This window comes from Somniosus microcephalus, unplaced genomic scaffold, assembly GCF_052327205.1.
Source record: "Somniosus microcephalus isolate GS21.2 unplaced genomic scaffold, FLI_Smic_1.0 unresolved_chr4, whole genome shotgun sequence".
NCBI lineage: Eukaryota > Metazoa > Chordata > Chondrichthyes > Squaliformes > Somniosidae > Somniosus > Somniosus microcephalus.
In genome coordinates this window covers 47,677,276-47,704,209 of record NW_028225182.1, presented here as the reverse complement: position 1 = coordinate 47,704,209, position 26,934 = coordinate 47,677,276, and the positions used below count along the sequence as shown (strand labels likewise).

The window sequence follows — 26,934 nt, the reverse complement described above, 5'->3', positions numbered from 1 at the left end:
ATTGCAATCGAAAGATAACATCAGCAAGCGTACAGTTGGAACCAATTCTACTTACGTTAGTTGGTCTGGGTTTATTCTGTAGTAAAACAATATTCTTACAATCGCCACAGGGTGGCCTCCAGTTAAAGACACGTGCAGAGCAAGCGCACACTTAGAACGTCCTGAGATTAAAGTGTTCTGGTGTCCCCCCCGGAGAGGGTAGACCGCGCCCCCCCCCCCCCCCCGGGACCTCATTGTCCCAGCAGCTCATGTCTCTGCAAGACCGGAGGCCGACAATCCCGCCCGCCCGACTGTGCCCGACAGATGTTGGCGCCGGGAGAGTGGGGGGCCCTCCATCGCACCTCTCAGAATAGCCACTTTTTCGTGTCGTTTCCCAGTCCTTCTTCGGCCGCCCGCTGCTCGCCACCTGAAAGGCAGATGTCATACATAACAACTATGTGAGTTCTGGTACTCTGCGTGCAAAGGCCACAGCAAATAATTAGGAAAGCTAATAAAATGTTATCGTTTGTTGCGAGGGGAATTGAATACAAAAGTAGGGAGGTTATGCTTCAGTTACACAGGGCATTGGTGAGATCACATCTGGAGTACTGTGTACAGTATTGGTCTCCTTATTTAAGGAAGGATGTAAATGCATTGGAAGCAACTCAGAGAAGGGGGTCGATTTTCCCGAAGCTGTCGGGAAGAAGGCGGGAATACAACTTTCGGGTTTTTGATCCGCCTACTTCGACGTCCGGCCAGTCCACGTGATTTTCCCTTGATTGACCTTGTCCAGCCCGCCCAGCGGGCTCAGCAGGCCAATTAAGGGCCACCCGGCAACAGGTGACGTCACAGACTGAAATTTAATCTGTCAAGAGTTCTTTGACAGATGAAATATCAGCATTTCACAGCTGTTTGAAGCTGTGAAACACTGACAGTCTGAGTTCTAAGCTGAGTCCTTCTGCACAGACTCAGTTAGAACTCTCAGCAGCACTCAAAGCTGAAGGCTGTCACTTTTCACAGATCGCAGCCGTTCAGCTTTAAGTGCCGGCTGAGTGATGGGCTCCCGACGGCTACAGGAAGAAAGGCTGTTAAGGTAAGTACAGGTAAGTAAAAGTTCTTTACATACTTTAGATACACCAAACACACTTACCTTTACACTCATGCACCCATCACTCACCTGAGCACCGACATCGCGACCCCTCCAACTCCTTCAACCCGACGGCCCGCCTGCTCTAACCTGACGTGGTTTGGAGCCGTCGGGAATCCCACACGAAACCCCTCAAAATAGGGATTAGGCTAAAAATTGCCTGTTAACTACCTGTTAACAGGCAGTTAATTGGCCCTAATCCCTTCCCGCCTGGTGTCAGCGGGTCCCAGTGCGGGGCGGGTACCCACCGCCCCTGAAAGTTGCGTGGGGCGGAGTTTTGGGCGGGATGGTGTCGGGATTTCCCCCCCCCCCACATGCCTGAAACCCCGCCTGACGGCTCTAGGAAAATCTAGCCCAAGGTTTACTAGACTAATACCTGGAATGGGCGGGTTGTCTTATTAGGAAAGGTTGGACAGGCTAGGCTTGTATCCGCTGGAGTTTAGAAGAGTAAGGGGTGACTTGATTGAAACATATAAGATCCTGAGGGGGTCTGGACAGGGTGGATGTGGAGAGGATGTTTCCTCTTGTGGGGGAATCTAGAACTAGGGGTCACTGTTTAAAAATAAGGGGTCGCCCATTTAAGACAGAGATGAGGAGAAATTTTTCCTCACAGAGGGTCGTGAGTCTTTGGAACTCTCTTCCTCAGAGGGCGGTGGAAGCAGAGTCTTTGAATATTTTTAAGGCAGAGGTAGATAGATTCTTGGTGAGCAAGGGGTGAAAGGTTATCGGGGGGTAGGCGGGAATGTGGAGTAATCAGATCGGCCATGATCTTATTGAATGGCGGAGCAGGCTCGAGGGGCCGAGTGGCCGACTCCTGCTCCTAATTCGCATGTACGTACGTAAATCCTCACCTCAGAAACATCTGGCGTGCTTACAGAAACAATAAACCTGTTACATTTAGCAGGAGCAATCTATGTTTAGCTTCAAGGATATTGCACGGAATGACAATCGAATTTACGGCCCAACCGGTCTATGCCGGAGTTTATACTCGGAGGCCCCGTCTGCTCTCTCAGGTGGACGTAAAAGATCCCGCAGCCACTATTTCGAAGAAGTGCGGGGGGGCAGCGGGGGGGTCCGCCCCGGTGTCCTGGGGCCAATATTGATCCCTCAATCAACATCACTAAAAACGGATTGGCCCAGAAATTCGGGTCGGGGGCTTCTCGCGGGTACAAGCCCCCTGACCTGCACTTACCTAGTGCGTCAGCCGTTGAGCTGTGGGCCCGCGTGGGATTCCGATCCTGGGCCTCCTCCAACTGCCGGCGCGCGGTGCTTGTGTATCCCAGGGGCGCAGTTAGTTCGAAGCGTCCCCTGGGATCACGTGGGCCATGGAGAGCCAATGGTAGCAGGGAAAGCTTCATTCATAAGTTTGACAGGAAGAGCTGTCAAACCTATCAATACTATAAGCCCCAAAAATCACTAAAACCTCAAATATTTTTTTTTAAAACATCACATTTTTAAAATAACTATAAATTACATAAAATAACTATTTTAAACAATAATTTAAATTTATGAAAAAATTAATTACATTTTCTAATGGGGCTAAAAATAAACTTACCTTTCTTTAAAGTATTTAAAAATAATAAACCTGTGGAAAAAATATTTTAATTTTAATTAATTCACCACTTGCCTTGTTAAAAGCAGGCCTTGCTCCTGCTTTTTACATGTGTAGCTCCTGGAGACTTACCCTCCCGGAGAAACCTGCATAAAAAATGGAAGTTCCAGGCGCGCTGCGCGCTGCCTCTCCGGCGCACGCGTTCGACCTCTGAACCCCTTCCTTTAAGGGAACGGAAGTTCCGGTTTCCCGCGCATGCGCAGTGCATGCACGAAACCGGCACTTCCGTTGGGCCGATGGGTGAGTACCCCGTGCGGACTCACCCGTGGGGACCCGAAGTTCTGGGCCATTATCTGGGTCATTATCACATTGCTGTTTATGGGAGCTTGCTGTGCGCAAATTGGCTGCCGCGTTTGCCACATTACAACAGTGACTGCGCCTCAAAAAAGGGCTGGAAAAGGGCTTTGGGACGTCCCAAGGTTGTGAAAGGCGCTGTAGAAATGGGAGTCTTTCTCCCTTTTTCTTTACGAGGGAGCTGGATAAACAGACGAGGGGGAAAGGAATAGAAGGTTATGCTGATGAGGTGAGATGAAGAGGGGTGGGAGGAGGCTCGCGTGTAGCGCAAACACCGGTAAGGACCAGTTGGGCTGAATGATCCGTTTTGGTGCTGTACATTCGATGGCATTCCGTAAAGGGACGGATGATCGGAACTTGGATTCAGGAGATGTGTGAAACAGGTGCGTCCGTCAAGGCACTGCCATCCCATTAAAAAACTCTTACCTCCTCTTTTCAAGGCAAAATAAATGGCGATCGACATCATGGTCATCACGAGCCCCACCAAGACCACAGCCACCACGATGTTGGTCGCGCCGTCGTCTCCTGCAGGCTCCGAGAGGTCAGGCGTGACTCCTTTCTCGAGAGTCAAGTTCCCCCAGGAGTTTCGAGAAGATGCTGAGGACCTCAGAGTCACCGGCACCTCGGACCCTGAAATGGCAGAGGTCACATCGTTGTCCCTGAGGTTTCTTTCAGGCCCCTGTCCTCCCCTCATTTTCTTTCCCCCTCCAGACGCAGACTCACGGAGCATAGGGGCTGCTCCATGGTGCCAACACTCCCCGAGTGGACATTCACCATGTGCGAGTCGAGGTCATAGAGTTATACAGCACAGAAAGAGGCTCTTCAGCCCATCGTGTCCGTGCCGGCCATCAAGCCCTGTCTATTCTAATCCCATTTTCCAGCACCTGGTCCGTAGTCTTGTTTGCTATGGCATTTCAAGTGCTCATCTAAATGCTTCTTGAATGTTGTGAGGGTTCCTGCCTCTACCACCCTTTCAGGCAGTGAGTTCCAGATTCCAACCACCCTCTGGGTGAAAAAGTTTTCCCTCAAATCCCCTCTAAACCTCCTGCCCCTTACCTTGAAACTATGCCCCCCTGGTTATTGACCCCTCTACTAAGGGGGAAAAGTTCCTTTCTATCTACCCTATCTATGCCCCTCATAATTGTGTACACCTCAATCAGGTCCCCCCTCAGCCTTCTCTGCTCTAAGGAAAACAACCCCAGCCTGTCCAGTCTCTCTTCATAGCTGAAGCGCTCCAGCCCAGGTAACATCCTGGTGAATCTCCTCTGCACCCTCTCCAATGCAATCACATCCTTCTTATAGTGTGGCGACCAGAACTGCACACAGTATTCCAGCTGTGGCCTAACTAGCGTTTTGTACAGCTCCATCATAACCTCCCTGCTCTTATATTCTATGCCTCGGCTAATGAAGGCAAGTATCCCATATGCCTTTTTAACCACCTTATCTACCTGTCCTGCTGCCTTCAGGGATCAATGTACATGCACACCAAGGTCCCTCTGATCCTCTGTCCTTCCTAGGGTCCTACCATTCATTGTGTATTCCCTTGCCTTGTTAGTCCTCCCAAAATGCATCACCTCACACTTTTCAGGGTTAAATTCCATTTGCCACTCCTCTGCCCATCTAACCATCCCGTCATCGGACATGAGGTGGGGAGAGTTTGTCGACAGCTTGAGCTCGGGTTAGGGGTGGGGTGGTTGCAACACACTCAAGACCCATCCCGTCTTCAGCCGACACCAACATGGACAGCGAACCCTCGCAGGATATATTTCCAGTCCAGCGTAATCGTGCCCTTGTACACCAGTAACTGAAAGCAAACATGCAGGTGCAGCAAGCAGTTAGGAAGGCAAATGGTATAAGAACATAAGAAATAGGAGCAGGAGTAGGCCAATCGGCCCCTCGAGCCTGCTCCGCCATTCAATAAGATCATGGCTGATCTGATCCTAACCGCCAATCCACTATCACAGAACCATCTCCTGAATCTAACAGAATTAGACACACGAAATAGGAGCAGGATCAGGCTACACGGCCCCTGGGCCCGCTCCGCTACCCACAGGGCCATGACTCATGTCCAAATTCCTGCCCGCTCCCCGTAACCCTTAATTCCCTTTACTTCTAGGAAACTGTCTATTTCTGTTTTAAATTTATGTAATGATGTAGCTTCTACAGCTTTTTGGGGCAGCATATTCCATGGACCTACCACCCTCTGAGTGAAGTAGTTCCTCCTCATCTCAGTTTTGAAAGAGCAGCCCCTTATTCTAAGACTATGCCCCCTAGTTCTAGTTTCACCCATCATCGGGAACATCCTCCCCGCATCCACCCGATCCAACCCCTTCACAATCTTATATGTTTCAATAAGATCGCCTCTCATTCTTCTGAACTCCAATGAGTAGAGTCCCAATCTACTCAACCTCTCCTCATATGTCCATCCCCTCATCCCCGGGATTAACCGAGTGAACCTTCTTTGTACTGACTCGAGAGCAAGTATGTCCTTTCTTAAGTATGGACACCAAAACTGTACGTAGTATTCCAGATGCGGTCTCACCAATACCTTGTACAACTGAAGCAATACCTCCCTATTTTTATATTCTATCCCCCTAGCAATGAAAGCCAACATTCCATTGGCCTTCTTAATCACTTGCTGCATCTGTATACTAACCTTTTGAGTTTCGTGCACCAGGACCCCCAGATCCCTTTGTACTTCAATACTTTCCAGTTTCTTGCCATTAAGATAATAACTTGCTCTACGATTTTTCCTGCCAAAGTGCATAACCTCACACTTTCCAGTATTGTATTCCATCTGCCAAATCTCTGCCCACTTACTTAGCCTGTCTATGTCCCCTTGCAGGTTTTTTATGTCCTCCTCACTCACTACTTTCCCTCCCATATTCGTATCATCTGCAAACTTTGATATGTTACACTCGGTCCCCTCCTCCAAATCGTTAATATAGATTGTAAAGAGTTGGGGACCCAGCACTGACCCCTGCGGAACACCACTAGTTACTGATTGCCAGTCTGAGAATGAACCATTTATCCCAACTCTCTGCCTTCTGTTAGATAGCCAATCCTCTATCCATGCCAGAATATTACCCCCAATCCCATGATTTTTTATCTTAAGCAATAATCTTTTGTGTGGCCTTCATTGCAAGAGGATTCTAGTACAGGAGCAAGGATGTCTTACTGCAGTTATAAAGGGCCTTGGTGAGACCACACCTGCAGTACTGTGTGCAGTTTTGGTCTCCTTACCTAAGAAAGGATATACTTGCCATAGAGGGAGTGCAGCGAAGTTTCACCAGACTGATTCCTGGGATGGCAGGACTGTCGTATGAAGAGAGATTGAGTCGATTGGGCTTATATTCACTGGAGTTTAGCAGAATAAGAGGGGATCTCATTGAAACGTATAAAATTCTGACAGGGCTAGACAGACTGGATGCAGGGAGGATGTTTCCCCTGGCTGGGGGGTCGGAAACGAGGGGTCACAATCTCAGGATACGGGGTAGGACATTTAGGACTGAGATGAGGGGAAATTTTTTCACTCAGAGGGTGGTGAACCTGTGGAATTTTCTACCACAGAAAGCTGTGGAGGCCAAGTCACTGAATATATTTAAGAAGGCGATTGATAGATTTCTAGACTTAAAAGGCATCAAGGGTTGTGGGGAGAGAGCAGGAATATGGTATTGAGATAGAGGATCAGCCATGATCATATTGAATGGCGGAGCAGGCTCGAAGGGTCGAATGGCCGACTCCTGCTCCTATTTTTCTATGATTCTATGTTTCTATGATTTTAGCAGCCCCTACCCAGGCCGTGAGCTGTTCATGGAAGGAAGGAAGGAAAAAGTTAGCATGCAGTTATAGCAAGTAATCAAAAAGGCAAATGGAATGTTGGCCTTTATTGCAAGGGGGTTGGAGTATAAAAGCAGGGAAGTCCTGCTACAACTGTACAGGGTATTGGTGAGACCACACCTGGAGTACTGCGTACAGTTTTGGTCTCCTTATTTAAGGAAGGATATACTTGCATTGGAGGCAGTTCAGAGACGATTCACTCGGTTAATTCCAGAGATGAAGGGTTTGACTTAAGAGGAAAGGTTGAGCAGGTTGGGCCTATACTCATTGGCGTTTAGAAGAATGAGAGGTGATCTTATTGAAACATACAAGATACTGAGGGGGCTCGACAGGGTAGATGCAGAGAGGATGTTTCCCCTCGTGGGGAAATCTAGAACTCGGGGGCACAGTCTCAGAATAAAGGGTCGCCCTTTTAGAACTGAGATGAGGAGGAATTTCTTCTCTCAGAGGGTCGTAAATCTGTGGAATTCTCTGCCCCAGAGAGCCGTGGAGGCTGGGTCATTAAATACATTTAAGGTGGAGATAGACAGATTTTTGCAAGATAAGGGAGTGAAGGATTATGGGGAGCGGGCAGGGAAGTGGCTTTGAGCCCAAGATCAGCCATGATCTTATTGAATGGCGGAGCAGGCTCGAGGGGCCGAGTGGCCTATTCCTGCTCCTATTTCTTATGTTCTTATGAAAGAAGGAAGGAGGGAAGGAGGGAGGGAAGGAGGGAGGGAAGGAGGGAGGGAAGGAGGGAGGGAGGGAAGGAGGGAGGGAAGGAGGGAGGGAAGGAGGGAGGGAGGGAGGGAGGGAAGGAGGGAGGGAGGGAGGGAGGGAAGGAGGGAGGGAAGGAGGGAGGGAAGGAGGGAGGGAGGGAAGGAGGGAGGGAAGGAGGGAGGGAAGGAGGGAGGGAGGGAGGGAAGGAGGGAGGGAAGGAAGGAGGGAAGGAAGGAGGGAAGGAAGGAGGGAAGGAAGCAAGCAGGGAAGGAGGGAAGGAAGGAAGGAGGGAAGGAGGGAGGGAAGGAGGGAGGGAAGGAGGGAGGGAAGGAAGGAGGGAAGAATGAGAGGGGATCTCATTGAAACTTATAACATTCTAACAGGACTAGACAGACTAGATGCAGGAAGGATGTTCCCGATGGTCGGGGAGTCCAGAACCAGGGGTCACAGTCTAAGGATAAGGGGTAAGCCATTTACGACAGAGATGAGGAGGAATTTCTTCACCCAGAGAGTGGTGAACCTGTGGAATTATCTGCCACAGAAGACAGTTGAGGCCAATTCCTTAAATATATTCAAGAAGGAGTTGGATATATTTCTTAAGGTTAAAGGGATCAAGGGATATGGGGAGAAGGCAGGGACAGGGTACTGAATTTGGATGATCAGCCATGATCTCATTGAATGGCGGAGCAGGCTCGAGGGGCCGAATGGCCTACTCCTGCTCCTATCTTCTATGTTTCTATGTTTCTATGGAAGGAAGGAGGGAAGGAAGGTGGGAAGGATGAGAAGAAGAAAAATAAAGCCTGTTTGGTCGTTCCTGATAGTTGAAACCTCTACGTCCCGGTATCATTCCTTGTAAATCTTTCTTGCACCTTCTCCAGTGTCTCTATATCCTTTTTGTAATATGGAGACCAGAACTGGGCACAATGCTCCATGTGTGGAATCAGTATACCGAGGATAATAAAGCGGTTACTGCTTATACACTGAGCGTGTCGTGTCGTGCGGTCAACCTTGGCTCAGTTGGCAGCCCTCTTCCCTCCGAACCAGCAGATCACGGGTTCAAACTCCCACAGCCTTCAGCACGTTAGCTCGGCAGAGCCGCACTGTCGGAGGGGCCGTCCTTCCCGCGAGACCTGAAACCGAGGCCCCGCCTGCCCTCTCAGGTGGACGGGAAAGATCCCCTCCTGATCCCAGCCTGCTGAAATTGGGTCCTGATGGGAATGGCGGTGGGTGGGGGGGGGGGGGGGGACATTAACCCGTGATCTTCTGATTAAAGCACGAAGGGGTTGGCCGATTGAAAGCTACAACCTGTCTCGGTAAAGAGAGCGGTCACGATGGTCAATCTGAGCAGACTAAAAAAAAACTGTATCAAAGAATTTCCAAGTGTATTTTGACTGAATCGCATTGGAGAAGTTACAGCACAGAATAAGGTCGTCATGACTGTACTTGTAAAACAAGGCGAAGTATAGAAACATAGAAGATAGGAGCAGGAGTAGGCCATTCGGCCCCTCAAGCCTGCTCCGCCATTCAATGCGATCATGGCTGATCATCCAAATTCAGTACCCTGTCCCTGCCTTCTCCCCATATCCCTTGATCCCTTTAGCCTTAAGAAATATATCCAACTCCTTCTTGAATATATTTAATGAATTGGCCTCCACTGCCTTCTGTGGTAGAGAATTCCACAGGTTCACCACTCTCTGGGTGAAGAAATTCCTCCTCATCTCTGTCCTAAATGGCTTACCCCTTACCTATAGATTGTGACCCCTAGTTCTGGACTCCCCCGCCATTGGGAACATCCTTCCTGCATCTAGTCTGTCTAGTCCTGTTAGAATTTTATAAGTTTCAATGAGATCCCCTCTCATTCTTCTAAACTCCAGCGAGTATAAGCCTAATCGACCCAATCTCTCCTCATACGTCATTCCTGCCATCCCAGGTATCAGTCTGGTGAATCTTCGCTGCACTCCCTCCATGGCAAGAACATCCTTCCTCAGATAAGATGACCAAAACTGCACACAATACTCAAGGTGTGGTCTCACCAAGGCCCTGTACAACTGCAGCAAGACATCCTTGTTCCTGTACTCGAACCCTCTCGCTACGAAGGCCAACATACCATTTGCCTTCTTAACCGCCTGCTGCACCTGCATGCTTACCTTCAGCGACTGGTGCACAAGGACACCCAGGTCTCATTGCACTTCCCCTTCTCCCAATCTATTGCCATTCAGATAATAATCTGCCTTCCTGTTTTTGCCACCAAAGTGGATAACCTCACATTTATCCACATTATATTGCATCTGCCATGCTTCTGCCCAATCACCCAACCTGTCCAAATCATACTGGAGTTTCTCGGCATCCTCCTCACAGCACACACGCCCACCCAGCTTTGTGTCCATGAAATGTGATTTGTTTTGTCGACAAAATTGCTGCGTTTATTTATAGCGCTTGTCAAAGGCCCATCTCTCGAGCAGCGAGCAGCTCTACCTCTTAAAAAGGGCCTCAGTGGGAACTTGCAATTGTTACAGAGCCTTTAACACAGTAAAACGTCCCAAGCAACATTCATGCTAAGCTGGCGCGTGCGATCGGGCAGCTATCTGGAGGTCCAGCGCAGGCCGGAAATTTTGAATGGGCCGCACAGGCGGTCAAAGGGAACCCCCCTAAAAAAAATGTGGGGAGGAACATCGATTCCCAAGGCGCTTCACGATGGAGTGTTATCAGTCACACTATTGACCCCCGAGCCAAAGAGGGAGACTTTAGGACAGGGGAGCTAAAGTCTGAAGGAGAGTCTTAAAAGCAGGGCGGCCGTACGTCCCCGGGCGAACTGTATCCCCCGAAGAGTCCCCGGTTCAAGAAACTCGCCCCCGAATCCGCGCGGGTTCCAGTCAGGAGCCACGTGACCGCACCGCCCCCCCCTCTCTCTTCCGAGCTGCCCTGCGGGCGGAGTCGTGCGGCGGGGCGGGTTCCGATTGATGGGAGGGACGTCAATCTCCTGCTTTCAACCGGTAGAACAGAAAGAACATAAGAAATAGGAGCAGGAGTCGGCCATTCGGCCCCTCGAGCCGGCTCCGCCATTCAATAAGACCATGGCTGATCTTCGACCTCAACTCCACTTTCCCGCCCGATCCCCATATCCTAGTTCCCTTAATATTCAAAAATCTATCGATCTCTGTCTTGAATATACTCAATGACTGAGCCTCCACAGCCCTCTGGGGTAGAGAATTCCAAAGATTCACAACCCTCTGGGTGAAGAAATTCCTCCTCATCTCAGTCCTGAATGGCCGACCCCTTATCCTGAGACTGTGACCCCTAGTTCTAGACTCTCCAGCCAGGGGGAAACAACCTCTCAGCATCTACCCTGTCAATCCCCCTCAGAATCTTGTATGTTTCAATGAGATCACCTCTCATTCTTCTAAACTCCAGAGAGTATCGGCCCAATCTACACAATCTCTCCTCATAGGACAGCCCTCTCATCCCAGGAACCAATCTAGTGAACCTTCGTTGCACCGCCTCCAAGGCAAGTATATCCTTCCTTAGATAAGGAGACCAGAACTGTGCACAGTACTCCAGGTGTGGTCTCACCAAGGCCCTGTACAATTGTAGCAAGACTTCCTCACTCTTGCACTCCAACCCCCTTGCAAAGCCCTCTCATCCCAGAAATCAATCTAGAAAGGGGGGGTGGACTCACTGAGGCACTTTAATTTGAGCAGAGATCACCCGCCGGTGGCCGCAGTGGGCGTGCTCCGCCGCCCCGCCCCCCCCACCCCCGTCCCAACCGCCAGCTCCCCGGGTGGCCCTGCGAAATTGGGTTGAAGAGAAATCGGCCCTGGGGGCCAAAGGGGTCAGAATGACGGGGGACCGCAGGTAACTGGACTAATGAGGGAGCCGGGTTGTGTGGCTGTCCCGGGAGAGCGCGCTCCACAGCCTCAGATGGTGTGGGCGAGTGTCGGGCCTTGAGGAGCGACAGGAGCTGGCCATCGGGGACCGCCAGACACCGTAAATAGCAGAAAGTTCAGCCACTGTTTTTTTTTGCAGATTCAGTTTGCATCAAAATAACAAAAAACATTTTTTTTTTGCCTCGTTTCCCTGCGCGACCCACATTTTCCATCTGGGCCACTTTGCCATGCTCCCGCCCTCGTGTACCCACGGATATCTCCAAGTTTGCAGATGACACAAAGCTGGGTGGGCGTGTGTGCTGTGAGGAGGATGCCGAGAAACTCCAGTATGATTTGGACAGGTTGGGCGATTGGGCAGATGCCTGGCAGATGCAGTATAATGTGGATAAATGTGAGGTTATCCACTTCGGTGGCAAAAACAGGAAGGCAGATTACGATCTGAACGGCAATAGATTGGGAGAAGGGGAAGTGCAACGAGACCTGGGTGTCCTTGTGCACCAGTCGCTGAAGGTAAGCATGCAGGTGCAGCAGGCGGTTAAGAAGGCAAATGGTATGTTGACCTTCGTAGCGAGAGGGTTCGAGTACAGGAACAAGGATGTCTTGCTACAGTTGTACAGGGTCTTGGTGAGACCACATCTTGAGTATTGTTTGCAGTTTTGGTCGCCTTATCTGAGGAAGGATGTTCTTGCCATGGAGGAACTGCAGCGAAGATTCACCAGACTGATACCTGGAATGGCAGGAATGACGTATGAGGAGAGATTGGGTGGATTGGGCTTATACTCGCTGGAGTTTAGAAGAATGAGAGTGGGTCTCATTGAAACTTATAAAATCCTAACAGGACTGGACAGACTAGATGCAGGAAGGATGTTCCCGATGGACGGGCTGTCCAGAACCAGGGGTCACAGTCTAAGGATAAGGGGTAGGCCATTTAGGACAGAGATGAGGAGGAATTTCTTCACCCAGAGAGTGGTGAACCTATGGAATTCTCTACCACAGAAGGCAGTTGAGGCCAATTCATTAAATATATTCAAGAAGGAGTTGGATATATTTCTTAAGGCTAAAGGGATCAAGGGATATGGGGAGAAGGCAGAGACAGGGTACTGAATTTGGATGATCAGCCATGATCTCATTGAATAGCGGAGCAGGCTCGAGGGGCCGAATGGCCTACTCCTGCTCCTATCTTCTATGTTTCTATGTTTCTATGGAAGGAAGGAGGGAAGGAAGGTGGGAAGGATGAGAAGAAGAAAAATAAAGCCTGTTTGGTCGTTCCTGATTGTTGAAACCTCTACGTTCCGGTATCATTCCTTGTAAATCTTTCTTGCACCTTCTCCAGTGTCTCTATATCCTTTTTGTAATATGGAGACCAGAACTGGGCACAATGCTCCATGTGTGGAATCAGTATACCGAGGATAATAAAGCGGTTACTGCTTATACACTGAGCGTGTCGTGTCGTGCGGTCAACCTTGGCTCAGTTGGCAGCCCTCCTCCCTCCAAACCAGCAGATCACGGGTTCAAACTCCCACAGCCTTCAGCACGTTAGCTCGGCAGAGCAACGCTGAGGGAGCGCCGCACTGTCGGAGGGGCCGTCCTTCCCGCGAGAACTGAAACCGAGGCCCCGCCTGCCCTCTCAGGTGGACGGGAAAGATCCCCTCCTGATCCCAGCCTGATGAAATTGGGTCCTGATGGGAATGGCGGTGGGTGGGGGGGGGGGACATTAACCCGTGATCTTCTGATTAAAGCACGAAGGGGTTGGCCGATTGAAAGCTACAACCTGTCTCGGTAAAGAGAGCGGTCACGATGGTCAATCTGAGCAGACTAAAAAAAAACTGTATCAAAGAATTTCCAAGTGTATTTTGACTGAATCGCATTGGAGAAGTTACAGCACAGAATAAGGTCGTCATGACTGTACTTGTAAAACAAGGCGAAGTATAGAAACATAGAAGATAGGAGCAGGAGTAGGCCATTCGGCCCCTCGAGCCTGCTCCGCCATTCAATGCGATCATGGCTGATCATCCAAATTCAGTACCCTGTCCCTGCCTTCTCCCCATATCCCTTGATCCCTTTAGCCTTAAGAAATATATCCAACTCCTTCTTGAATATATTTAATGAATTGGCCTCCACTGCCTTCTGTGTTAGAGAATTCCACAGGTTCACCACTCTCTGGGTGAAGAAATTCCTCCTCATCTCTGTCCTAAATGGCTTACCCCTTATCCTTAGACTGTGACCCCTGGTTCTGGACTCCCCGGCCATCGGGAACATCCTTCCTGCATCTAGTCTGTCTAGTCCTGTTAAAATTTTATAAGTTTCAATGAGATCCCCTCTCATTCTTCTAAACTCCAGCAAGTATAAGCCTAATCAACCCAATCTCTCCTCATACGTCATTCCTGCCATCCCAGGTATCAGTCTGGTGAATCTTCGCTGCACTCTCTCCATGGCAAGAACATCCTTCCTCAGATAAGTCGACCAAAACTGCACACAATACTCAAGGTGTGGTCTCACCAAGGCCCTGTACAACTGCAGCAAGACATCCTTGTTCCTGTACTCAAACCCTTTCGCTACGAAGGCCAATATACCATTTGCCTTCTTAACCGCCTGCTGCACCTGCATGCTTACCTTCAGCGACTGGTGCACAATAACACCCAGGTCTCATTGCACTTCCCCTTCTCCCAATCTATTGCCGTTCAGATAATAATCTGCCTTCCTGTTTTTGCCACCAAAGTGGATAACCTCGCATTTATCCACATTATACTGCATCTGCCCAATCACCCAACCTGTCCAAATCATACTGGAGTTTCTCGGCATCCTCCTCACAGCACACACGTCCAGCCAGCTTTGTGTCCATGGAAATGTGATTTGTTTTGTCGACAAAATTGCTGCGTTTATTTATAGCGCTTGTCAAAGGCCCATCTCTCGAGCAGCGAGCAGCTCTACCTCTTAAAAAGGGCCTCAGTGGGAACTTGCAATTGTTACAGAGCCTTTAACGCAGTAAAACGTCCCAAGCAACATTCATGCTAAGCTGGCGCGTGCGATCGGGCAGCTATCTGGAGGTCCAGCGCAGGCCGGAAATTTTGAATGGGCCGCACAGGCGGTCAAAGGGAACCCCCCTAAAAAAAATGTGGGGAGGAACATCGATTCCCAAGGCGCTTCACGATGGAGTGTTATCAGTCACACTATTGACCCCCGAGCCAAAGAGGGAGACTTTAGTACAGGGGAGCTAAAGTCTGAAGGAGAGTCTTAAAAGCAGGGCGGCCGTACGTCCCCGGGCGAACTGTATCCCCCGAAGAGTCCCCGGTTCAAGAAACTCGCCCCCGAATCCGCGCGGGTTCCAGTCAGGAGCCACGTGACCGCACCGCCCCCCCTCTCTCTTCCGAGCTGCCCTGCGGGCGGAGTCGTGCGGCGGGGCGGGTTCCGATTGATGGGAGGGACGTCAATCTCCTGCTTTCAACCGGTAGAACAGAAAGAACATAAGAAATAGGAGCAGGAGTCGGCCATTCGGCCCCTCGAGCCTGCTCCGCCATTCAATAAGACCATGGCTGATCTTCGACCTCAACTCCACTTTCCCGCCCGATCCCCATATCCTAGTTCCCTTAATGTTCAAAAATCTATCGATCTCTGTCTTGAATATACTCAATGACTGAGCCTCCACAGCCCTCTGGGGTAGAGAATTCCAAAGATTCACAACCCTCTGGGTGAAGAAATTTCTCCTCATCTCAGTCCTGAATGGCCGACCCCTTATCCTGAGACTGTGACCCCTGGTTCTAGACTCTCCAGCCAGGGGGAAACAACCTCTCAGCATCTACCCTGTCAATCCCCCTCAGAATCTTGTATGTTTCAATGAGATCACCTCTCATTCTTCTAAACTCCAGAGTATCAGCCCATTCTACACAATCTCTCATCATAGGACAACCCTCTCATCCCAGGAACCAATCTAGTGAACCTTCGTTGCACCGCCTCCAAGGCAAGTATATCCTTCCTTAGGTAAGGAGACCAGAACTGTGCACAGTACTCCAGGTGTGGTCTCACCAAGGCCCTGTACAATTGTAGCAAGACTTCCTCACTCTTGCACTCCAACCCCCTTGCAAAGCCCTCTCATCCCAGAAATCAATCTAGAAAGGGGGGGTGGACTCACTGAGGCACTTTAATTTGAGCAGAGATCACCCGCCGGTGGCCGCAGTGGGCGTGCTCCGCCACCCCGCCGCCCCCCCACCCCCGTCCCAACCACCAGCTCCCCGGGTGGCCCTGCGAAATTAGGTTGAAGAGAAATCGGCCCTGGGGGCCAAAGGGGTCAGAATGACGGGGGACCGCAGGTAACTGGACTAATGAGGGAGCCGGGTTGTGTGGCTGTCCCGGGAGAGCGCGCTCCACAGCCTCGGATGGTGTGGGCGAGTGTCGGGCCTTGAGGAGCGACAGGAGCCGGCCATCGGGGACCGCCAGACGCCGTAAATAGCAGAAAGTTCAGCCGCTGCTTTTTTTTTGCAGATTCAGTTTGCATCAAAATAACAAAAAACTTTTTTTTTTTGCCTCGTTTCCCTGCGCGACCCACATTTTCCATCTGGGCCACTTTGCCATGCTCCCGCCCTCATGTACTCACGGATATCTCCAAGTTTGCAGATGACACAAAGCTGGGTGGGCGTGTGTGCTGTGAGGAGGATGCCGAGAAACTCCAGTATGATTTGGACAGGTTGGGCGATTGGGCAGATGCCTGGCAGATACAGTATAATGTGGATAAATGTGAGGTTATCCACTTCGGTGGCAAAAACAGGAAGGCAGATTATGATCTGAACGGCAATAGATTGGGAGAAGGGGAAGTGCAACGAGACCTGGGTGTCCTTGTGCACCAGTCGCTGAAGGTAAGCATGCAGGTGCAGCAGGCGGTTAAGAAGGCAAATGGTATGTTGACCTTCGTAGCGAGAGGGTTCGAGTACAGGAACAAGGATGTCTTGCTGCAGTTGTACAGGGTCTTGGTGAGACCACATCTTGAGTATTGTTTGCAGTTTTGGTCACCTTATCTGAGGAAGGATGTTCTTGCCATGGAGGGACTGCAGCGAAGATTCACCAGACTGATACCTGGAATGGCAGGAATGACGTATGAGGAGAGATTGGGTGGATTGGGCTTATACTCGCTGGAGTTTAGAAGAATGAGAGTGGGTCTCATTGAAACTTATAAAATCCTAACAGGACTGGACAGACTAGATGCAGGAAGGATGTTCCCGATGGACGGGCTGTCCAGAACCAGGGGTCACAGTCTAAGGATAAGGGGTCGGCCATTTAGGACAGAGATGAGGAGGAATTTCTTCATCCAGAGAGTGGTGAACCTGTGGAATTCTCTACCACAGAAGGCAGTTGAGGCCAATTCATTAAATATATTCAAGAAGGAGTTGGATATATTTCTTAAGGCTAAAGGGATCAAGGGATATGGGGAGAAGGCAGGGACAGGGTACTGAGTTTGGATGATCAGCCATGATCTCATTGAATGGCGGAGCAGGCTCGAGGGGCCGAATGGCCTACTCCTGCTCCTATCTTCTATGTTTCTATGTTTCTATTCGGGTTAGAAAATACGGTCCCCCCCATATATTAAAAAGGATGAGAGAGGGGGAGGTTGAGGGAGGGCCAAGACTTGTCCCTCAACCAACACTTAACACAGATGACCCGGTCATGATCACATTGCTGTCTGTGGGAGCTTGCTGTGCGCAAATTGGCTGCCGCGCTTCCCCACATTACAACAGCAACAACGCTTCAAAAAAAAAAGTACCTCGTTGGCCGTAAAGCGCTTTGGGGCGACCCGAGGTCGCGGATAGCGCGATAGAAATGCAAGTTCTACCTCATCACTGAACCGCCCTTTGTGGCCAAAGTCGAATAACAATTTTCAGCCGAAGCTAATGTTCCTGCCGCCCCTCCCACCTTCGCCTCGTCTCTGGCTAACAAACAAGTGCAGCCAAAGCTCCGATAGTCACGCCACTCAGCGAAAAAAAGCAGGCCGTTACCATAGAGACTGAACGGGGCCTACCTGCTCCTGTGAGTTGAGCCCAAATCCAGAGAGCTGGAAGCAGCTCGTGGGGCTTCATTTGCCTGACAGCGAGGCACTGAGGAGCTTTGTTCTGACTTTGACGATGATAATTTGCTGCGTCCTTAGTTAGGGGGGAATTACGTCGCCGCAGAATCAGTCAAATGAACACTTGTATCCGCATTCTCTCCTTAAGGATGTGCTAATGGTTTCCGTAAGGTCCTAACGCCCGCCCTGTCCTATTCCACAAGCCTGGATTAAGGAAAGACTTGCATTTCTCCAGCGCCTTTCACCGCCTCAGGGCGTCCCAAAGCGCTTTACAGCCAATGAAGTACTTTTTTGAAGTGTTGTAATGTGGGAAACGCGGCAGCCAATTTGTGCACAGCAAGCTCCCACAAGCAGCGAATGACCAAATAACCTGTTTTAGTGATGTTGGTTGAGGGTTTGATTAGTGGCCGCGGGAATTTTTTACGTGCACTTGAGAGAGCAGGCGGGGCCTCACTTTAATGTTTCATCTGAAAGCTGGCACCTCCGACAGTGCAGCGCTCCCTCAGTACTGCCCCTCCGACAGTGCAGCGCTCCCTCAGTACTGCCCCTCCGACAGTGCAGCACTCCCTCAGTACTGCCCCTCCGACAGTGTGGCTCTCCCTCAGTTCTGCCCCTCCGACAGTGCGGCGCTCCCTCAGTACTGCCCCTCCGACAGTGCGGCGCTCCCTCAGTACTGACTCTCCGACAGTGCGGCACTCCCTCAGTACTGCCCCTCCGACAGTGCGGCGCTCCCTCAGTACCGCCCCTCCAACAGTGCGGCGCTCCCTCAGTACTGCCCCTCCGACAGTGCGGCGCTCCCTCAGGACTGACTCTCCGACAGTGCGGCGCTCCCTCAGTACTGACTCTCCGACACTGCGGTGCTCCCTCAGTACTGACTCTCCGACACTGCGGTGCTCCCTTTGTAATGCCCCTCCGACAGTGCGGCGCTCCCTCAGTACTGCCCCTCCGACAGTGCGGCGCTCCCTCAGTACTGCCCCTCTGACAGTGCGGCGCTCCCTCAATACTGCCCCTCCGACAGTGCGGCGCTCCCTCAGTGCCGCCCCTCCGACAGTGCGGCGCTCCCTTTGTACTGCCCCTCCAACAGTGCGGCACTCCCTCAATACTGCCCCTCCGACAGTGCGACGCTCCCTCAATACTGCCCTTCCGACAGTGCGGCGCTCCCTCAGCACTGCCCCTCCGACAGTGCTGCGCTCCCTCAGTACTGCCCCTCCCACAGTGCGGCGCTCCCTCGGTACTGCCCCTCCGACGGTGCGGCGCTCCCTCAGTACTGCCCCTCCGACAGTGCGGCGCTCCCTCAGTACTGCCCCTCCGACAGTGCGGCACTCCCTCAATACTGCCCCTCCGACAGTGCGGCGCTCCCTTTGTACTGCCCCTCCGACAGTGCGGCGCTCCCTCAGTACTGCCCCTCCGACAGTGCGGCGCTCCCTCAGTACTGCCCCTCGGGTGACACTGAGAGAAGGGGAGACAAAGTGTTGTGAGAGGAGAAAGGGATCGATGGACGTGTACAGATTTATTTCCAGTCAGTGAGGAGCTGGTATCTCACTTGTTACCCCGCCGGGAAAATCTGTGTAAATTGTACTCTTCTGGAAAGCACCTGATATTTATGGATAGTCCCTAACTTTCACGTTCTATTTCTGCAACAGTCTGGCTGCCCAACGGATGCCTGAGTTTGATTGCCCAATCCAACACAACTTAAATTAAAGGCACAGTGACCTTCCCGTTAATAATAAAACAAAATATTTGTTGGCGAGACAAGAGCTAATCATGCAACCCAGTGGGGTCAAGACCTGCGGTTACCGACTTACAGGGGTGAGGAGACCTTGGGAGGAGGAAAAACAATTGTCCCTTCACAAGGAAAGTTGCCCCTCCGACAGTGCGGCGCTCCCTCAGTACTGCCCCTCCGACAGTGCGGCGCTCCCTCAGTACTGCCCCTCCGACAGTGCGGCGCTCCCTCAGTACTGCCCCTCCGACAGTGCGGCGCTCCCTCAGTACTGCCCCTCCGACAGTGTGGAGCTCCCTCAGTACTGCCCCTCCGACAGTGCGGCGCTCCCTCAGTACCGCCCCTCCGACAGTGCGCTCCTCAGTACTGCCCCTCCGACAGTGCTGTGCTCCCTCAGGACTGCCCCTCCGACAGTGCGGCGCTCCCTCAGTACTGCCCCTCCGACAGTGCGGCGCTCCCTCAGTACTGCCCCTCCAACAGTGTGGAGCTCCCTCAGTACTGCCCTTCCGACAGTGCGGCGCTCTCTCGGTACTGCCCCCCGACAGTGCGGCGCTCCCTCAGTACTGCCCCTCCGACAGTGCAGCGCTCCCTCTGTACTGCCCCTACGACAGTGCAGCGCTCCCTCGGTAGTGGCCCTCCGACAGTGCTGCGCTCCCTCAGTACTGCCCCTCCGACAGTGCGGCGCTCCCTCAGTACTGCCCCTCCGACACTGCGGCGCTCCTTTATTACTGCAACTCAGACAGTGTGGAGCTCCTTCAGTACTGCCCCTCCGACAGTGTGGAGCTCCATCAGTACTGCCCCTCCGAAAGTGTGGCGCTCCCTCAGTACTGCCCCTCCGACAGTGCGGTGCTCTCTCAGTACTGCCCCTCCGACAGTGCGGCGCTCCCTCAGTACTGCCCCTCCGACAGTGCAGCGCACACTCAGTACTGCCCCTCCGACAGTGTGGAGCTCCCTCAGTACTGCCTCTCCGACTGTGCTGCGCTCCCTCATTACTGTCCGTCCGACTGTGCGGCGCTCCCTCATAGAAACATAGAAACATAGAAGATAGGAGCAGGAGTAGGCCATTCGGCCCCTTGAGCCTGCTCCGCCATTCAATGCGATCATGGCTGATCATCCAATTTCAGTACCCTGTCCCTGCTTTCTCCCCATACCCCTTGATCCCTTTAGCCGTAAGAAATATATCCAACTCCTTCTTGAATATATTTAATGAACTGGCCTCCACCGCCTTCTGTGGTAGAGAATTCCACAGGTTCGCCACTTCCTGGGTGAAGAAATTCTTCCTCATTTCTGCCTTAAATGGCCTACCCCTTATCCTTAGACTGTGACCCCTGGTTCTGGACTCCCCAACCATCGGGAACATCCTTCCTGCATCTAGTCTGTCCAGTCCTGTCAGAATATTATAAGTTTCAATGAGATCACCTCTCATTCTTCTAAACTCCAGCGAGGACAAGTCCAATCGACCTAATCTCTCCTCAAAAGTCATTCCTGCCATCCCAGGTATCAGCCTGGTGAATCTTCGCTGAACTCCTTCCATGGCAAGAACATCCTTCCTCAGATAAGCCAACCAAAACTGCACACAATACTCAAGATGTGGCCTCATCAAGGCCCTGTACAACTGCAGCAAGCCATCCTTGTTCTTGTACTCAAACCCTCTCGCTGCGAAGGCCAACATACCATTTGCCTTCTTAACCGCCTGCTGCACCTGCATGCTTACCTTCAGCGACTGGTGCACAAGGGACACCCAGGTCTCGTTGCACTTCCCCTTCTCCCAATCTATTGCCATTTAGATAATAATCTGCCTTCCTGTTTTTGCCACCAAAGTGGATAACCTCACATTTATCCACGTTATATTGCATCTGCCATGTTTCTGCCCAATCACCCAACATGTCCAAATCATCCTGGAGTTTCTCGACATCCTCCTCACAGCACACACACCCACCCAGCTTTGTGTCTTCTGCAAATTTGGAGATATTACATCTAGTTCCCTTGTCCAGATCATTTATATATATTGGCCCAGAAATTCGGGTTGGGGACTTCCCGTGGGTGCAAGCCCCCGACCTGCACTTACCTTGCGCGCCGGCAGTTGAGATCTGGGCTCCCGTGGAATTCCGCTCTGGGGCCTGGCCCAGCTGCCGGCGCGCTGTGCTTGCGTGTCCCAGGGGCGTAGTTAGTGCGATGCGTCCCCTGGGATCACGTGAGCCATGGGCAGCCAATCAGAGGAGGGAAAAGCCCATTCATAAGATTGACAGGAAGACCTGTGAAAACTTATGAATATATGGGCCCCAAAATAGCAGTAAACCTTCAAATAAATTTTTAAAAAAATCAAACTTTTTAAATAAACTATGAATTGCATTAAATAACTATTTTAAACAATCATTTAAATTTTTGAAAAAAATAATTTTATAAAAAAACGGTGCTAAAAATAACCTTCCCTTGCTTTAAAGTATTTAAAAATAATAAACCTGTGGAAAAAATGTTTTAATTTTAATTAATTGACCACTTACTTTTTAAAATGCAGTCTTTACGCCTGGTTTTTACATTTCTAAAATCTAAAGATTTACCCTCACGGAAAAACCTGTAAAAAAAACGTAAGTTCAAAGCGCACGCGCAGACTCCCGCGCGCACGCGTTCGACCTCTGAACCCCTTCGTTCAGAGGAACAGAAGTGCCGGCTTCCCGCGCATGCGCAGTGCATGCAAGGAACCGGCACTTCCGTCGGGTCCACGCGTGAGTACCCCCGTGCGTACTCACGTGTTGGGACCCGAATTTCTGGGCCATTGTGAATAGCTGGGGTCCAAGGACCGATCCCTGCGGTACCCCACTAGTCACTGCCTGCCATTCGGAAAAAGACCCGTTTAATCCAACTCTTTGCTTTCTGTCTGCCAACCAGTTCTCTATCCAAGACAATACCTTGCCCCCAATCCCATGTGCCTTAAATTTACACGCTAATCTCTTATGCGGGTCCTTATCAAAGGCCTTCTGAAAGTCCAGATACACCACATCCACTGGTTCTCCCTTATCTATTTTGCCAATTCCATCCTCAAAAAATTCCAGTAGATTAGTCAAGCACGATTTACCTTTTGTGAATCCATGTTGACTTTGTCCGATCCTGTCACTGTTTTCCAAGTGCTCTACTATTACATCTTTTATAATGGATTCTAGCATTTTCCCCACTACCGATGTCAGGCTTACCGGTCTGTAATTCCCCGTTTTCTCTCTACCACCTTTTTTGAACAGTGGGGTAACATTAGCTACCCTCCAATCCATGGGTACTGTTCCAGATTCCATCAAATACTGCCCCTCCGACAGTGCGGCGCTCCCTCAGTACCGTCCCTCCGACACTGCGGCGCTCCCTCAGTACTGCCCCTCCAACAGTGCAGCGCTCACTCCATACTGCCCCTCTGGCAGTGCGGCGCTCACTCAGTACTGCCCCTCCGACAGTGCGGCGCTCCTTCAGTACTGCCCCTCCGACTGTGCTGCGCGCCCTCAGTACTGCCCCTCCGACAGTGTGGCGCTCCCTCAGTACTGCCCCTCCGACAGTGCGGTGCTCCCTCAGTACTGCCCCTCCGACAGTGCGGCGCTCATTCAGTACTGCCCCTCCGACAGTGCGGCGCTCCCTCAGTACTGCCCCTCCGACAGTGCGGCGCTCCCTCAGTACTGCCCCTCCGACAGTGCGGCGCTCATTCAGTACTGCCCCTCCGACAGTGCGGCGCTCCCTCAGTACTGCCCCTCCGACAGTGTGGCACTCCCTCAGTACTGCCCCTCCGACAGTGCGGCGCTCATTCAGTACTGCCCCTCCGACAGTGCGGCACTCCCTCAGTACTGCCCCTCCGACAGTGCGGCGCTCCCTCAGTATTGCCCCTCCGACAGTGCGGTGCTCCCTCAGTACTGCCCCTCCGACAGTGCCGTGCTCATTCAGTACTGACCCTCCGACAATGCTGCGCTCGCTCAATACTGCCCCTTTAAGGAACAAAGGCACAGATTATGATTCACCCTGTTGTACTAAATAGCCCCGCGTCTGTGGCTGAAACCAGTAATGTCAAGTTCTGCAATCCGCTAGCCTTGGTGTCTGGTTTATTTTCTCAGAACCCCAGACGGTCTCTAGGGATAAGTGATTTGTTTCTCAGAGTTGCAGCAACCTCCGATCCCAAGGCTGGACGAGCCGAGCCTGGCGAGGATGGAGAGACTTCAGAGGCAGACGGCAGTTACACTTTATATTTTGTACATCTTAACCTTGGTCCCGGGTAAGTGACTTCATCCCTTTGCGCACTCAGTCCGACTCAATGCGGGGGGTCTTCTGCAACCCGCACCCCCCCCCCCGGCCAAAGATCGAGGTTGTTTCGGGGGGGCTTTCAGTGGTGAGGCTCCCTCTGTAACAGGGGCTCCCAGCGGAGGGGACGGTCCTGGACGTGTCAGCCAAAGGTCACACTAGTTTCTTTCTGGGTGCGTGGCCCCTTTAACGGGCCGTGCGTCCCGTTTAAAAATTACGCACGTGCGCGGTTTTTCTATTCAAGAGCCCCGAAGCGGCCTGAGTGGACCCCAGACTGCTGCGCGGCCGCACAGCTTCACGGGAGCATAGGTGTCAGGCGTGGTTCAGTGAGCAGCATTCTCTCTCGCCTCTGAGTCTGAAGGTCGTGGGTTTAAGCCCCACTCCAGTGACTTGAGCATAAAATTCAGTCTGACACTCCCAACCCAGTACTGAGGGAGCGCAGCGCTGTCGGAGGGGCAGTACTGAGGGAGAGCCACACTGTCAGAGGAGCAGTACTGAGGGAGCGCCGCACTGTCGGAGGGGTAGTACTGAGGGAGCGCCGCACTGTCGGAGGGGCAGTACTGAGGGAGCGCCGCACTGTCAGAGGGGCAGTACTGAGGGAATGCCACACTGTCGGAGGGGCAGTACTGAGGGAGAGCCGCTCTGTCGGAGGGGCAGTACGGAGGGAGCGCCGCACTGTCGGAGGGGCAGTACTGAGGGAGCGCCGCACTGTCGGAGGGGCTGTACTGAGGGAGCGCCGCACTGTCGGAGGGGCAGTACTGAGGGAGCGTCGCACTGTCGGAGGGGCAGTACTGAGGGAGCTTCACACTGTCGGAGGAGCAGTGCTGAGGGAGCACCGCATTGTCGGAGGGGCAGTACTGAGGGAGCGCCGCACTGTCGGAGGGGCAGCACTGAGGGAGAGCCGCTCTGTCGGAGGGGCAGTACGGAGGGAACGCTGCACTGTCGGAGGGGCAGTACTGAGGGAGCACCGCACTGTCGGAGGTGCTGTACTGAGGGAATGCCGCACTGTCGGAGGGGCAGTACTGAGGGTGCGCCGCACTGTCGGAGGGGCAGTACTGAGGGAGCGCCGCACTGTCGGAGGGGCAGTACTGAGGGAGCGCCACACTGTCGGAGGGGCAGTACTGAGGGAGCGCCGCACTGTCGGAGGGGCTGTACTGAGGGAGCGTCGCATTGTCGGAGGGGCAGTACTGAGGGAGCGCCGCACTGTCGGAAGTGCCGTCTTTCGGATGAGACGTTAAACTGAGGCCCCTCAGATAAAGTTGCTGCTTGTGGGAGCTTGCTGTGCGCAAAATGGCAGCCACGTTGCCCACATTACAACACTTCAAAAGTACTTCATTGGCTGTAAAGCGCTGTGGGGTGCCCTGAGGTTGTGAAAGGCGCTATATAAATGCAAGTCTTTTTTTAAAATGACGTCCAGCTCATGCTCAGGGGGATTTTTATCGTGAATGGGAAACAAGCTCTCATCCACTTCTGCTTTCAAAGTGAATACTGCGTCCGATCTCTGCCCAGAGGGTTCCTCTCAGCTCCTCGCTGGCGAGTTCTGTACATCTCCGCCAGCAGGCCGAGCCCACACACAAAGCGCAAGGGGGCGGCAATCTCTGGTCGGACAAATTGCCGCAGCTTTCATCACATGACCACCAGCCTCCGACCCCCCAACCCCCCGCCACCCTCCCGCCATTGGTCGCCCGGCTGGTCCTCCCTCAAGGCACCCAGCCCTCCCACGGCCAATTGGAAAGCGAACACACTCTTCCTTACCCGATGGGAAGATTCATGGCTGTCCGTTCAACGGCCTTTCTCAAAGTCTTCAAAGAATTTGAAAACGACATCATTTTAAACGCCCCTATGATTTTTCTCCTGGGTTTTGCTTGCAGTGGTGTCCTGTAATCATAGACTGGTTACAGATCATTAGGAGGCCATTCGGCCCGTCGAGCCCGTGCCGGCTCTCTGCACGAGCACTTCAGCTAGTCCCACTCCCCCGCCCTTTCCCCGTGGCCCTGCACATTTTGTTTCTTCAGGTACTTACAATACAATACAAATCGCTTTATTGGCATGATAAGGTACATCTTATGTTGCCAAAGCATCAAAATACATTTATGGTTGAACACATAAACGCGGTTCCATTCATACAGTGTATAAACAGGTATATCCCTGAGTTTATAAATATATTTTCGCCTTGTTTATATATACTCTTGTCTTAGTTTACTGGTTGTCCCTCTGTTCATGGCAAGCTGTAACATAGTGTGCCGCCAGTGTTACACAGCTTCTCTCCTCCCCCAGTAGGAATGGGAGTTTTTGGTTGTCAGTCAGATTTCTGAATTCAGGGCATATTTGTGAGAATTTTTGATAGAAATTCTCTCTGATGCCCTGATATTTTCCACAGGCTGTGAGGAAGTGCATCTCTGTCTCAACTACTCCCTGACTGCAGTGAGAGCATATCCTGTCTTCTCTTGGCAGCCTGGTCTGCCTGTGTCTGCCTTTTTCGATCGCTAGGCTATGTTCGCTAAGTCACTACTTATCCAACTCCCTTTTGAAAGCCGTGATTGAATCTGCCTCCACCACCCTCTCAGGCAACGCATCCCAGATCCTAATCACTCGCTGTGTAAAAAAGTTTTTCCTCATGTCGCCTTTGGTTCTTCTGCCAATCACCTTAAATCTGTGTCCTCTGGTTCTCGACCCTTCCGCCAACGGGGACAGTTTCTCTCTATCTACACTGTCTAGACTCCTCATGATTTTGAACACCTCCATCAAATCTCCTCTCAATCGTAAATAACAACAGAAAATGCTGGAAATACTCAGCAGGCCAGGCAGCATCCGTGGAGAGAGAAACAGAGTTAACGTTTTAGGTCTGGGACCCTTCATCAGAACTGGAAAAAGCTGGAGATGTAACAGATATTGAGCAGGTGCAGAGACAGAGGGGGAGGGGGGCGAGGGGGGCGGGGTTAGGAGGGGAGGAAGAAATAGAAAGAACATCCTGTACTTTTGTAAGAGGCAGGAAAGGTAAAATGTTGCAAATGGGAATGGCAAAAATCATACAGCATGAAAAATGGGGGCAGGGATAATTATGTGAAATTGTTGAACTCAATGTTGAGTCCGGCAGGCTGCAAAGTGCCCAATCGAAAGATGAGGTGCTGTTCCTCGAGCTTACGTTGAGCTTCATTGGAACAATGCAATAGGCCGAGGACAGAGAGATCAGAGTGGGAGTGAAGCGGTGAATTAAAGTGACAGGCGACCGGAAGCTCAGGGTCACCCGTACGGACTGAGCGGAGGTGTTCCGCAAAGCGGTCACCCAATCTACGTTTGGTCTCCTCAGTGTAGAGGAGACCGCATCGTGAGCAGCGAATACAGTATACTAGATTGCAAGAAGTACAAGTAAATCGCTGTTTCACCTGCGAGGAGTGTTTGGGGCCCTGGACAGTGGGAAGGGAGGAGGTAAAAGGG

The 26,934-nt window shown here is 51.7% G+C and overlaps 3 protein-coding genes across 10 annotated transcripts in view; 1 reads left to right on the top strand and 2 right to left on the bottom strand.

The window, feature by feature from the left end:
• The window catches only part of mblac1 (metallo-beta-lactamase domain containing 1), a 420,822-nt gene that overhangs the window by 280,963 nt on the left and 112,925 nt on the right, over positions 1-26,934 (bottom strand). The gene's annotated exons all lie outside the window — the stretch shown is intronic.
• On the bottom strand, positions 31-17,664 carry LOC147091034 (uncharacterized). Of its 2 annotated transcripts, none has more exons than XM_085977461.1 (3): positions 17,463-17,664; positions 3,459-3,662; positions 31-406 (listed from the first exon to the last, which is right to left on the bottom strand). In XM_085977461.1, the coding sequence occupies exons 1-3, from the start codon at positions 17,518-17,520 to the stop codon at positions 345-347; spliced, it is 324 nt and encodes a 107-aa protein (XP_085833587.1). In that variant the 5' UTR covers positions 17,521-17,664; the 3' UTR covers positions 31-344. The 2 variants fall into 2 exon arrangements, with proteins under 2 accessions (XP_085833587.1, XP_085833588.1); XM_085977462.1 differs by lacking the exon at positions 17,463-17,664 and adding an exon at positions 14,242-14,272.
• LOC147091033 (uncharacterized) overlaps positions 23,251-26,934 on the top strand; it is a 37,142-nt gene continuing 33,458 nt past the window's right edge. Inside the window, exon 1 of the mRNA XM_085977460.1 lies at positions 23,251-23,470. Coding sequence (XP_085833586.1) covers positions 23,404-23,470 — 67 coding nt within the window. The 5' untranslated portion in view covers positions 23,251-23,403. The remainder of the gene's footprint in view (positions 23,471-26,934) is intronic.

Coding starts and splice junctions, on each gene's coding strand:
- LOC147091034 (XM_085977461.1), bottom strand. CDS start 17,520: ATGAAGCCCCACGAGCTGCTTCCAGCTCTCTGGATTTGGGCTCAACTC. Junction 3,663..17,462: donor GGCTCAACTCACAGGAGCAG/GTAGGCCCCGTT, acceptor CTGCCATTTCAG/GGTCCGAGGTGCCGGTGACT. Junction 407..3,458: donor TTTTGCCTTGAAAAGAGGAG/GTAAGAGTTTTT, acceptor TCTGCCTTTCAG/GTGGCGAGCAGCGGGCGGCC.